Source organism: Schistocerca gregaria, chromosome X (assembly GCF_023897955.1).
Source record: "Schistocerca gregaria isolate iqSchGreg1 chromosome X, iqSchGreg1.2, whole genome shotgun sequence".
Taxonomy (NCBI): Eukaryota; Metazoa; Arthropoda; class Insecta; order Orthoptera; family Acrididae; genus Schistocerca; species Schistocerca gregaria.
In genome coordinates this window covers 590,113,968-590,126,596 of record NC_064931.1, presented here as the reverse complement: position 1 = coordinate 590,126,596, position 12,629 = coordinate 590,113,968, and the positions used below count along the sequence as shown (strand labels likewise).

Below are 12,629 nucleotides of genomic sequence, written 5' to 3'. Positions count from 1 at the left end.
CCTTCAGAGAGTGTGCTTACCCTTGCTCATGCTCCAAATGCTACTTCTAGCGTGTTTGGAGAACTCTCTGTGATGATCATCGTCATCCCTACAAGTTGGGTCCTCTACCCATTGATTTTACAGTTCGGAGCGACTCTGCCGTAGGGTTCCTTCAGCAAAGAATTCTAACTCCCGACTTCACAAACATTGTTCTGTGGATTGATGAATCGACTTTCACCCGTGAAGAAATGCTCAACAGTCACAGCTCCCATGTATAGTCTCGCGAAAATCCTCGTGGTACGGCTACCTTCCATTTTCAGGAACATTTTTTAGTTAATGTTTGGGCTGGAATTATTCACAACCAAATAGTGAGGCTTTATATTATTCCACACAGTTTAACTGGTCGTGTTTACCACTTTTTTTCTCGAACATATGCTTCCCGGTCTTCTTGAAGATGTACCGCTTTAAACCAGAAGACGAATGTTCTACTAGCATGATGGATACCTCCCAATTTCACAAATAGAATGAGAAGATTCTTGGACAGACAGTACCTTGGGCGCTGGATTGGGCTTAATGGATCTGTTCACTGGCCTGAAAGATCCTCAGATCTCACGCCACTTGATTTTGTGTTTGGAGCCACGTGAAGGCTCTTGTGTATGAAACTTTCGTAAACACTGTGGAAGATCACGCAGCTCGAACTGCTGTTGCTGCAGGAGACGTCCGAGATCAAGCCAATGAAACATCACCCGATATCCATCGTTCTGTGGTTCGAAAGATTGATTTATGCCATCAAGTCAATGGCGCACGGTTTGAATATTTGCTACAGTAATCAAAAAGTACCGTGATGTTTCCTCCAGGCAGAACGAATGCGCTTTGGCGTTGTCCAGCACCCTAACTATGAGTCAGAGATCCCTCGTTCGTATACTTAAAATGATTGCCGATATCCAGCCTATATTCTCACAAAAAATCTGTGCTTATTTCTGAAACACCCAGTATTTCAAGAGTCTTGCTGAAATGTAAGAGCTCACGAAGCTATATTGTCCAGTATATTTTTTTAGACTTTAACAGAGAAAACTCAGTAATAATATGGTTGTCGTTTTAAGGAGGGCTACAGTAACGTGAACAATTCGTATCAGTCAACTCGAGAACCATCATGTGTGGCAAACTGTAAACAGCTAACCGTTCAGTAACATTTAAATTCATTGGGCAACGTAAGAAATGTGATGTATGTGTACCATAAGCCGTAAGTGAAAGATAAGGCAAATCAGCTGGTGGCCGGTTGTGCCTCTGTAGCCACCCTTTATCAGCTATCTCTGATCAGCAGCTACCATTTCTGCTCAGGATTGTTACATTTCATAATGAATGGTGGCTTCAGTTCAACTAAAAACAGAACGGAATGACTGACAATTAACAAAAAAATCAAGTCAGTATCAAGTCTTTATTTATGCAAAGTAGATAATGTTAAGCGTCTGGTAGGATAAATAAGACGCTAAGTACAACAAATTGCTTGCTGCGCTCATCGCCGTAACTGCTGACGGTTACTGTCATGAGCTTTAAAACCGTGTTGTCATAAATGACATTGAAGACTACAAGAAGTGTTGCTGCACCATCAGTATGTACGCTTGCTCGTTGTTAACCTGACATAAACAACCGTCCAGATCCACTCTGGGAGTTCACCACTACCGTAGCTGAGGCTGTGAACACACTTTCGTACTCCGGCACTTTATCCAGAGGTAACCGGATCGAATTCAGGTGATGGAAGAAATTTTAAGTGCCAATGCTCTGCATTAAATTCCATACTTCTCTGCAGTCACACTTTAAATGGCGATTAGTCTACCAGACGGGGATGCTAAGTTCGAAGCACCCTTTAGAGCCACTCGAGCAGACTAGAAAATGTGCCGCGTACTCAACACCATCAACAACACAAACGTGACTAGCCGCAGTCACGTACGTCCAACAGATACCTTTAAAACAACGCCATTTTCGTTCTTCACGAATCGGTGGTGTCATTGTGCGCTAGTAAATAAAACGGACCAGTCAGGCCACTCACCCTATCATCCTAAATCTCTCAGCTAACGTTACCACACGACTTTAAATTTATTAGGAAGTTATTTCGTGTTCCTCACATTGTTGCAAACTTGCGCCCTTCAGTCTATATGTATCAATCTTTGAGAGAATTCTTTGGACGGTGAGGACACTTGTCAAACTTGGAATGTTACCTTCTTGAATTTCAGATCCACATTTTTCTAAAACGTCGAGTGTCAGTTGTAGATAATGGAGCTGAATATATCACTAAGTAAACTCAGTGTGCTATTGTATCAAATTAAACTTTAATCTTAGTCAGGATCTTAGATAACGCCTATAACATTTGGTAATCCAGAGGATATAAGTGTTACACATCATTTACTTACTGTTCGTTTCCCAATAGGCACATATCTGCTTTGTATCTCCGAAGATGTTGGGTACACTGTAAGTCAGGACTTCACTGAGGTTTCCAACGCTTACATTGGAGATGGTTACTGACATCACTGGCTCTTCTGTTGCGAATCTCAATTTGGGTGTTGTTTCATTACTAGAAACGTTGTAAAACCCCAGAGGCCGAAAAAATTTACCATTCTTGTAACAGACAAAGCGAGCTCTGACTCTGCTGCGCATATAGCGAGCGGCCACCAACACTGCTTCTGTTGGGACGTGCAGGAATATTTCCTAAAAAAGAAAACACATATGAATCATGGCATTTGCAATAACACATCAATCACAAATCAACACTGATATCACTACGACCATACTCGCTGCATGAAGTAAATTTGAATAGAGTAGATTACTATCATAGCTTGGAAGTTGGATGGATATTGCTGAGAAGAGTGCTGTCTTATCTTACACTGAAGTGCATCAGATTTTCATAAGTACACTTGAAGAAAGGTTACCTACACACAAGGTGCGCTAGAGTAGATAATATTTCTTGTTTGTTAATTGTACAAAATAATTTGCAGCTGAGTATTCATTACAGTTTAAAACACTGGGATAGATCGTGACTGAAGCCTGTGTATCTTTCACTGCAAATGTTCTTCGCGATCGGAAACTCGAGAACGTATAACGCACAGAATTACAGCTTCAGTACTGAGCGTTTCATTTAGCGTATGATCCTTAAGAAATAACTGATTTTGCGGTGTTAAGTTTGTCACATTGATATTGAGTAAGTATGTAGTACGCCCAACAATTATTTGGATATTTAAAGTGAAAAACTTCACTGTGTGATGAAAATCTCGTTATCTACGAAGTACATCGTGTTCCGTGATGACAATGCTTCAGTTTACATTGCTAATTCTGATGATGTGTGGATGATCTTGAATATATCCTTGTAGCTGTTCAATAACCACAAGTGAATATTATCGAGCATCTGTGGCACATTAGAAAGCAGAAAATCTGCTACAGATTTCCTCCCAATCGCCAATGACATAGTTAAATGTGGTCATGGATAAAAATGCACGTACCCATCCGGAAAAAAATGAGTCATACGCACACATTTCGTAACGATCTGCACCTGTGTATCGTGTCAAACGTGTATGCACAGTTCTAATCATTCTTTTACAGAGGTCTGCGTTATTTTGACAGAAACTGTTTTAACGGGCACGTAAGAACTTTCAGATGCTGCGCCAAGCGCGTACATTGCTATTATGCAGATACAGTTGGTATCCATCCCAACACCAAATGGCGATGAGAACTATTCCCGGGTGGTATGACAATGTCTCAATTATAATGGATCTACAGTCACTAATATTTTGGCTATACCAATTCGCGCCCTAACTCCAGGTGCGTCAGGATGAGCAAACAGCACAACAGAGAACTGATGCAGCAAAACCATAAACTTTAGCAACAAATGCAACAACTGCAATGATATCTACAGCAACTGATAAAGATAAATCGGCGTTGCCAGCGTCTCCACTTTCTTTCGCCAGTTTTGCAGTACCAAATGTAAACTGAGAAGCACGTCAGCACTGGTTAATACAGTCCTTGCCGTAATGTGAAATTTGTAAATCTTTTGTAGAACGAGGATTGTTTTTATCCTCTACTAGCTGGCAAACCCGGGATTGTGCGGGTACTCGCTTTTCGAATTTTCTATTACAAACGAAAATTAAAAAAAAACATCGAAAAAATTCTTTTCCATGTATTCGAGAAAACATCTTTGACATTATGAAACAGTTGTACAAAAAATATGCATAATGTACAAATGTATAAGTACAGTATCCAAGTTAAGGAACATAGCATGAAAAATGCAAATTCTCTGTAACGTTTATTTAATGATTTTGTAAATATCTCTATGGCAACGCCTCATCATAGCTATATAGATGACTATTGTTTTCGCCTACAGCCATCTGCGCCCTCGCAGTTGAAAGGTGTGAAATGCGCTGTTAGTTGTCAGGGATTTCCTTAAGTTGCCTCGACTGGAGGAATGTCTTGTTAGTAAAGAATAAATGTATTAAAGCATTATACATAAAGCAGGTTTTTTCACGAGACTAAATTTTTGTAACATACCTCCTTATTTGTGTGTCATACAATAATGTATGTGCGTAGGTACATTCAGCGTCATATGTGGATACTGTCTGCGAAAAATGTTGCTAATAGAGTTAGTGGCAAATAAGCAATAAATTCAAACGTGACACATGATACGGCAGTATTTCCCGCACGTCAGTTTTTATGACATCATATCTTCTGATCTACGCTTCATACAAGGATATAATTTTGTAGATACATTCATCGGCATATACGGATACTTTCCGTAAAACGTGTTGCGAACAGAGTTAGCAATAAATTCAAATGTCATCCATGATGCGGCAGTTTTTCACATATCTCATTGTTCATGGCGTCATTCACCTGAGCTATGAGACATATGTGGTTCGTTTCCCAACAGCGATTGTTGACAGACAGCAAGTGATATGTGTATCAAGTATGATTGAAATCGATGGATCGGTTTATGAGGAAATGTGGAGCATACCTACAGACATGCACATATCCATTTCTAAAATATGGACGGATTCCAAAGATATTGACGAAATTTTCGGTTTATGGTCAACTATTACTGTGTGAAGTCTCATAAAGTGACCACTCGCTTTACGTTTCATTAGAAAATTTCAGAAGATGGATAGTCAGCTGACAATTGCCTATTTAAGAGGCCTTGGTCGACGTTCTCACTTTCAGTGCCAAAATGAATAGTGCAATTAATCTCATGATGATTCCTGTAGAAGAGATGTAGCCATTCACTTAGCTCCTCAGTCAGAGAGAGCAGCCACGGGCTAGATGTACGAGTCGTGGTTTGAGGACGTCCTGGAAATAGTGCAATAACGGCCCAACAAGTTATCGATGAACAGGTGAATACAACCAATATGTGAGGAAAATGTTTCATACAGAATCTTAAAATTCATGTTAGTCATTAACCACACTCGTATTTAGCATCTGCTCATCAGAATTACTCGAAAACACTATTGCGAGAAAAACGATGTCGCCAAAGGAACCAAGTTGTCGCTCCTCCTTATCGTTGTCATCAACAAGCAGTGTTAAAGAAGATTATTCTTAGCGTTATTAGCAGCCAAGCCAGTCGTGTATCAAGTGCTACTGCGAACACAGTTGCAAGAATTGTACAAAGCGTTTAAAAATTTGTCAATGTCAGCTGTAGCATAATCAGCCATTTTAGGCATTTAACCAGCGAGGAAAATAATAGCACCGATAAAAATGACTCTGGCGTTATTTCCGAATAGTATTCCAAGAAACTTTGAAATGAAAATAGGTGGCTCAGTGTATTTAACCAATAAAGACACACACAGTCATTAATTGCTTGACAATAAAATGAACTAACACACAATTCGTCACATGTAATACGAAGAAACTGTCTTTAAAAGGTCATAGTAAGGGGCCTTCCGTGTGTAGGAATATTGATGGTAATCTGATTCTTGTACTGGTGGCATTTCTATCAATTTTTAATATGTCTAGATTACAAGAATTTACAGTTTTCAGATTCCAAATCCGACATGTAATTAATCTAGTCTTGGGAACCATTCCGTTTTCTTTGATACAATGTGCAAAGAATATATATCCCTGTCATAACCCAGTCCAGGAAGCTGACATACCTAAACGCATAGTCCATCTCACGTTTTTTGCAGGCCTCGTCCTGCTCATTTGTCACGAAGAGAAGACGTGAAAGCAGAGACATATTACTTTAGAATCAGGACGTCAAAGCGCTATTTGCTCCCACTCAGTGGACTACATCCATGGTGAAACCGGGTGCGTATATGTGACGATTTCAAGGCTTCAGTTAATGCGTAATTCGAGATAAATACCGCTTCCAGAAGAACTATCGGATAAATTATTTGGCCGTCAGAACTTAACCAAATTAGACCTTGCCTTCTGCTGTTCCTTCATTGGTAACTACATCGCTTACAAATGTAACGATAGATACTGTTAGATGTGGAATGAAAACGGTTTATGGTACTAAACACACAACTTGAGTTGTACAAATACAAACAACTTGAAATATTAACTATATTATACAGTATTAGCTCTGGGTCCCACAAATCTAAAAGAGTTGTTGTCTAAATACCGCATTAGGTATATAAACTGTGAAGGAAAGTGCGACCAACACATATCTGGACATGACATGAAAGAAAGCTGTCCTGTAACTAAAAGTATGCTTGAAACAAACGTCTGTTTTTTCAGTAATACAGCAGGCAGACGTTTATTTATTACCCACTGACGACTCACAGCATGGCATAAGCGCTCTTCTGCCAGCTATGGACATCAACAGAAAATGGCTGGTCCAGTCTTGCATAGTTTGAGCTGCAGACAGGCATTACCACCACAACCATATTATGCTTGACCGATAACAGGCCACCCATAAGAGGATGGACATATGGACATTGCATGCGCGGCCCTGGGCGTAATGCAGTTGGTATTAACATACACACTCTCTAACTTCATGTTCGTTGTCTGTATCACAGGCCATACCCTCTGCCGAAGGATCTCAGCGCACTTGGTCTCAGACAGTGATGTTCAGTTAGCCTCTGAAAAAAGTTCATCATCTCTCTTGCAACATACCCCCAAGCCTTTGTGCGTGGTGTCAGTGCTTCGAAGGTGCTTCAGAGATGCAAGGTGTAAGATGTTACTGCATCTGCTTCATGTGTCACAATTAACGTCGAAAATTACACTGCTACAGAGACTCATATATCCAGGATCTCATATTTCACTCCACGGTGGACAAAAGTTGTCATTTTGGCAAAAGCAACAGCAGGTGTTGAAATGTGGCTGCTAAGAATGTACTGGAATCAGCTGTGGGTACCGAAACCACGGGACAATTGCACTAGATTTGTCTCCCAAAATGCCTACAGCCATGCTCGATAATAATACTTCTAGTGTTGAGCAGTCTCACCTTCACACACGTCACAGCCACCCTGACACAGTGGAGGCTGAAAAGCCATAGGGTGGCATGTGGGCACCAATAAAGGTGGATACTGCATGACCCACTACGCAAAACACCATCCGCGCATCACTATAGACAGAACATTCATTACAGCACAGCAATCATCAGGAACCCATGACAGTCTGCATGGGCTGCCACTGCTGATAAATACGTCACCCTCTGTTGTCTGTGCAGATACTATTTGGGCCAGAAGATTAACAGGAATCTCTAATCTGTTTAGTTGGTGTCTCCTAAGCATGGCGCGCGACTCTTACGTTGTCCATGTCGGATTGAGGTTTGGTAAATGCGAATTCTGTGACATAAACGTTAAATTAAAACAATTATCTGTGTTAATCACATTCATTCTTTAACGACGGCTTTATAGGGATTACACCTTCATATTCAAGTGGATCAGTATCATTTGCTGGACGCAGCCAGTTTGTTTTGAACTCCATTTCCATAGGAAAAAGACGTAACATGTCACTTTTGATCGTAATGTGACTCTGACATTATAAGTTTTAACCAATAATTAAGTAACTTACAAGATATTCTAGCAAAAGGAATGAGAGGGTCGTTATAAGCGCAAATAAACATTTTCATCAGTAATACTAGCATTACCAACGCAAATCCCATATCGTGTAATACCAAGGGGGAATAATTTCTGCCCACCACAAGAAACTAAAACAATTTCGTTAAATGTGTTTAACTTTTATTAACAACATATTCTTCATATAGAAAATTATGCATAAATAGGGGACAGAACCTGTAAATACCTTTTAGCAACATCAAAGAAATACATGCAGTATTTACATCGAGTTAAGGGGTACTTTATGAACACAACAAAAAACTTTAAAAAAATACAAATTTCGCTAACTGTCGTTGTTTTCATTCTCAACATACTTTTTAAGGTTATACAGATGTGTAAGAATGTCCCTGAACATGATAATATGAATGTGACATTTGTTGCGGAAAGGCACACTCCTCTCCCCCCACCCCCACCCCCCTCCCCCGTTAACCACATCACGCCCCTTATCTTGACGCCTCTGCGATGGAGCTCGGAACCGCGACGTCTAGCGTTGAAATCACGCGATTTTCTTATGAGTGGTAGAGCAAAAATTTTCAGGCACATCGCCATTCAGAATCGACATGAAAAGGCATAAACCACCTCTTTCCTTGGAACGTTGATTCCCACAAATTTATTGGTCGAAAACGACAGTTTGTAGTGGAGTGAGTGACAGGACGACGTTCTTGAAAACCTTTGACATTGTCGGCACTACCTAGGCGATTCAACCCTTCTCGACGGACAACATTGGGCAGCAATCCCGTTGAACGTGATCTCACACCATTGGAGTGCAGTGCGACCTTACGTTTTGTTCTCGTGTACAGAATGAAACCGCTGGCGACTGTTCAAAACCGTTCGACGTAATCAGAACGTCATCCAAAGGAGCAAAGGATGCTTATGCTTTTCCAGCCCTCTTGTCTCACACCCTCCTGTGGCTTGATAATGGAGGCATGTGACAATTACGTATGCACGAATACAATCGCAAAGTGTCCCTAGATGACCCGCCAGTTCTGCAAAACCGTCGGTGACACCTGTCCAAATTTATTGAGAATTTTAAAACTGTGCCTTTACAGAGAAAATCTGGGAATTAGCCCAAGGCACTTGCAGGCAGGCAACTACTTGACACATCTCCTATTCCAGTTTCCTGTCTGCAGGCGCCTATGACTAATGTACAGACTTTCTCTGTAATGGCACATATTTAAAATTCTCAATAAATGGGGGAGGGTGGGGGAGGGTTAGGGGACGTTCTGCTGTTGTATTCACGCATGTGTCAATGTCATACACCTCTGTGCTCACGTCACAGGAGGATGTGAATCAGGAGGGCTGAAAAAGCATAAGCTCCTTTTGCTGCTTTGGATGACGTTCAGATTTCGTTGAATGGTTTTGGACGGTCCGCAGTGGTTGCACACGGTATAGCAAGGCAAACATTGCGGTCGCAATGCATCCCAAAGGGGTGAGTTCGCGTTCACTGGAGTTGCATCACTGTGACGTCCGCCCAGAAGGGTTGAATGGCCCAGGAGGTGTCGACAGTTTGAAAGGCTGTCAAGAATGTCGTCCTGTCACTCGTTGCACTCCGAACTGTCGTTTTCGACCACGAAATGTGTGGGAATCGGTGTCTCCGCGCAAGGAGTGCATTGAAGCCCTTTATGTCACCTGCGGCCTTTTCGTGTCGGTTCTGAGTAGCGGTGTTCTGATATGTTTTCCTCTGCCACTCATAAGAAAACCGCGTGATTTCAACACTGTGCGTCGCGGTTCCCACCTCCGTCGCAGAGGCGTCGGGAGAAGGGGTGAGTTGTGGTTAGTGAGGTGGGAGAGTGTAACGGCCGGCCGGAGTGGCCGTGCGATTCTAGGCGCTACAGTCTGGAGCCGAGCGACCGCTACGGTCGCAGGTTCGAATCCTGCCTCGGGCATGGATGTGTGTGATGTCCTTAGGTTAGTTAGGTTTAATTAGTTCTAAGTTCTAGGCGACTGATGACCTCAGAAGTTAAGTCGCATAGTGCTCAGAGCCATTTGAACCATTTTGAGGGTGTGACGACCTTTTCATCGTGTGGCACATCCACGGTGGCATTGGGCAGAACTGTGGAGAATTTTGGTATCAATACGAAATCATAACCCACTTTACACTGCAAATGTACTTCTGGTCTCTGGCTTTCGTATCTGTCAACACCTCGCTGTTTGAAGCGTCGCCGAGCCCGAGGGTGACGTCGCAGAGCGCCACGGTTTTGGATTATTACGGAGGAAGGGGTTGTAGACACCTTTTACCCAAATTTCAAACCTATGTCTCACAATGAGAGACAAATACGGGGTTTCCAAAAAGTGATCCTTTAATTCTGTTGCGCAGAGTATTTCAGCACATTTATTTGTTAATGACTTGGTATGGTTATTTGGATGTTGAGTTCGTGTTTTTATGATTTCGTGTATCGTCCAGTATGCTTTAGAAGCTTCTAAAAAGTTCGATGCTACTCTCTTCGTTTTGCCGTTGAGTATGTTCTGTCTATTTTTTCTATTGTGAACAAATAATTTCAGTTTTTGAAATAGACTCATTTTATCTCCCTTCTTTAGTTCATGAGGTGTTACTAGATTTTCATCTATGTTGTCGAAAGCAATGCCTATTTATCAATGTGAGTAGCTGTGGCAGACGTATTAGGAGTGTTATACCCAAATAGGTTTGTGTCTTCTTCAAATCAAATTCGGAAGCTTCGTCCAGTCTGACACATGTTGTACGTTGCATTAATTTCACTTTACCTTTTAGACGCCAGAGTTGAAAAAATTGTCTGTGGTCTGTGCTGGTTTTTGTGTATGATATCACAAGTGTAATTGTCATTCATAGTTTTTGCTTAATGAGCGGTCACTCATTGGCGGATCAAGGCCTACTCTCACTTCTGTTGGTACAAACGTGAGATCTCAAATCAAACGGCTTTTAAATCCGCATTTTTTGGCATATAAATCGCCATATTCTACTTGAAAAAAAAATCAGCAGTTTATTCCATCGACTTTCTGAAATGGGATCACTGATCACAAAGTCAAAGGAAGGTAGCAGATCTCTGACACTTCATATGGGGACCACAAGTACTATGTTCAGTTGGAGGTGATCCTGTACGTACAAAATTCTATCTGAGTTTATCCATATAGCATCTCGTGCTATTCAACGCAGATTCATCTGTTACTCTATTCAGCCAATTTCTGATAACTGTCAATGTGTGTACGTTGCTGTTATCGTGTATTAAGTCGATGGTAGGTATCTCTTCTGTGAGGTAGAGAGATCGAACGTTTGGCAGCACACATCTTCTAAAACGTGAATGTATCCCTTCGAATTCATACTGGATAGAACTTCAACGTTGAGTTGCGGCGACAGTATGATTTGGAGAGTTGTGAGTGTTATCTGTTCTCTATGGACAGTTCGTCATCCCCGACCGAATAGAAAACTTATCCCTACCACCAAGTCCTATAAGCCTACTCCAGCTAGGAGATAGCAAGGGCAGGAAGCTGTACGTGCTTCTCGATGACGATCTGTTGAGAAATTCTTTTGTTGCAGTGGAAAAGAGCAGCATGAAGGCACCAAAGGACAGTAATTGCGTTCACTGGAAGATCAATGATTCTTTTCACTTTTGTAACTGCCGTGACTGATTTATCGACACAAGTAAAATTACTCAATTTTTATCTGTAGAAATTGCTTTATGCTTTTCGGCTTAAGGCTTTTTGATGAGCACAAATCTTTTCTTCTGCTGCCTCTTGGTGTTTTGTTACGTAATTTTCTTTGTTTCCTCTACCTAAGGAAGTGCGTGACCTTGAGCACTCAGAACTGCACCAAAATGTGCTTAGGAAAACAGTGGTAACAGTGATTCGCATGTAAAGCAGCTGTTGTTTGCTAACGCTATTCGACGATGGCATGTTGCACCTGCACCTCTCCCCCCCCTCCCCCCCCATTCCCTCCTGAGGGGTGGAAGTCGGAACAGGAATGGCACCTCACACTGCAGTGCAGGTACAACCCCCTGACGCAGTGCAAAACTTACAACATCACTATAACAAATATTCACCGGAGTAGCTGCGGCCATAAGGTCCATGCTCACGCAGACTTTCAGTACAGAACCGCAGTGGGTATTTTTCTCCTTCAGGAACTTACCACTACCGATATTATTGTTGCGGATTATACTGCCATTTTTAACGTGAGTAGTGAAAATTCTGCTGGCACCGCAGTCCTGATGCGTGACGGCATTTCCTTCACTAATGTCCAGTGTCATCTTAACAGTCGAGGTATCTCCTGTATCGTCAACGAAACCTTTATGCTCCGTTAGGCTCAACAAAGCTGGTGACTACTTTGAAGGACAGTAATAGGTGCAAACATGTAACTCTTATGTATCGGTTGTGAATAAATAGTTGCCACTATTTAAGTTCCAACTCTCGTATTATAGTACCCAGCATGCAAGGCTTATCGTACAATACTGAGCACTATCCAGGAACACCCGCAATAGGCGGATAGAATTAGTCTGAAAGCCAAATTCACAGTCGACGAAATTGAGAACGCTACCTTCCGTGCAGCTAAGGGAAAGTCACCAGGGCCTCATAGCCTCGCAGCAGAATTATACCAACGCTATTGGGACATCCTGAAAGACTCCTTTCAAGTTGTTGCTAATGACG

The 12,629-nt window shown here is 41.7% G+C and overlaps 1 protein-coding gene across 2 annotated transcripts in view; it reads right to left on the bottom strand.

Moving 5' to 3' along the window:
* Positions 1-12,629, bottom strand: part of LOC126299061 (uncharacterized) — a 1,316,522-nt gene that overhangs the window by 60,494 nt on the left and 1,243,399 nt on the right. For both annotated transcript variants that reach the window (XM_049990731.1, XM_049990732.1), the window contains one exon: positions 2,391-2,685. In XM_049990731.1, coding sequence (XP_049846688.1) covers positions 2,391-2,685 — 295 coding nt within the window. The remainder of the gene's footprint in view (positions 1-2,390; positions 2,686-12,629) is intronic.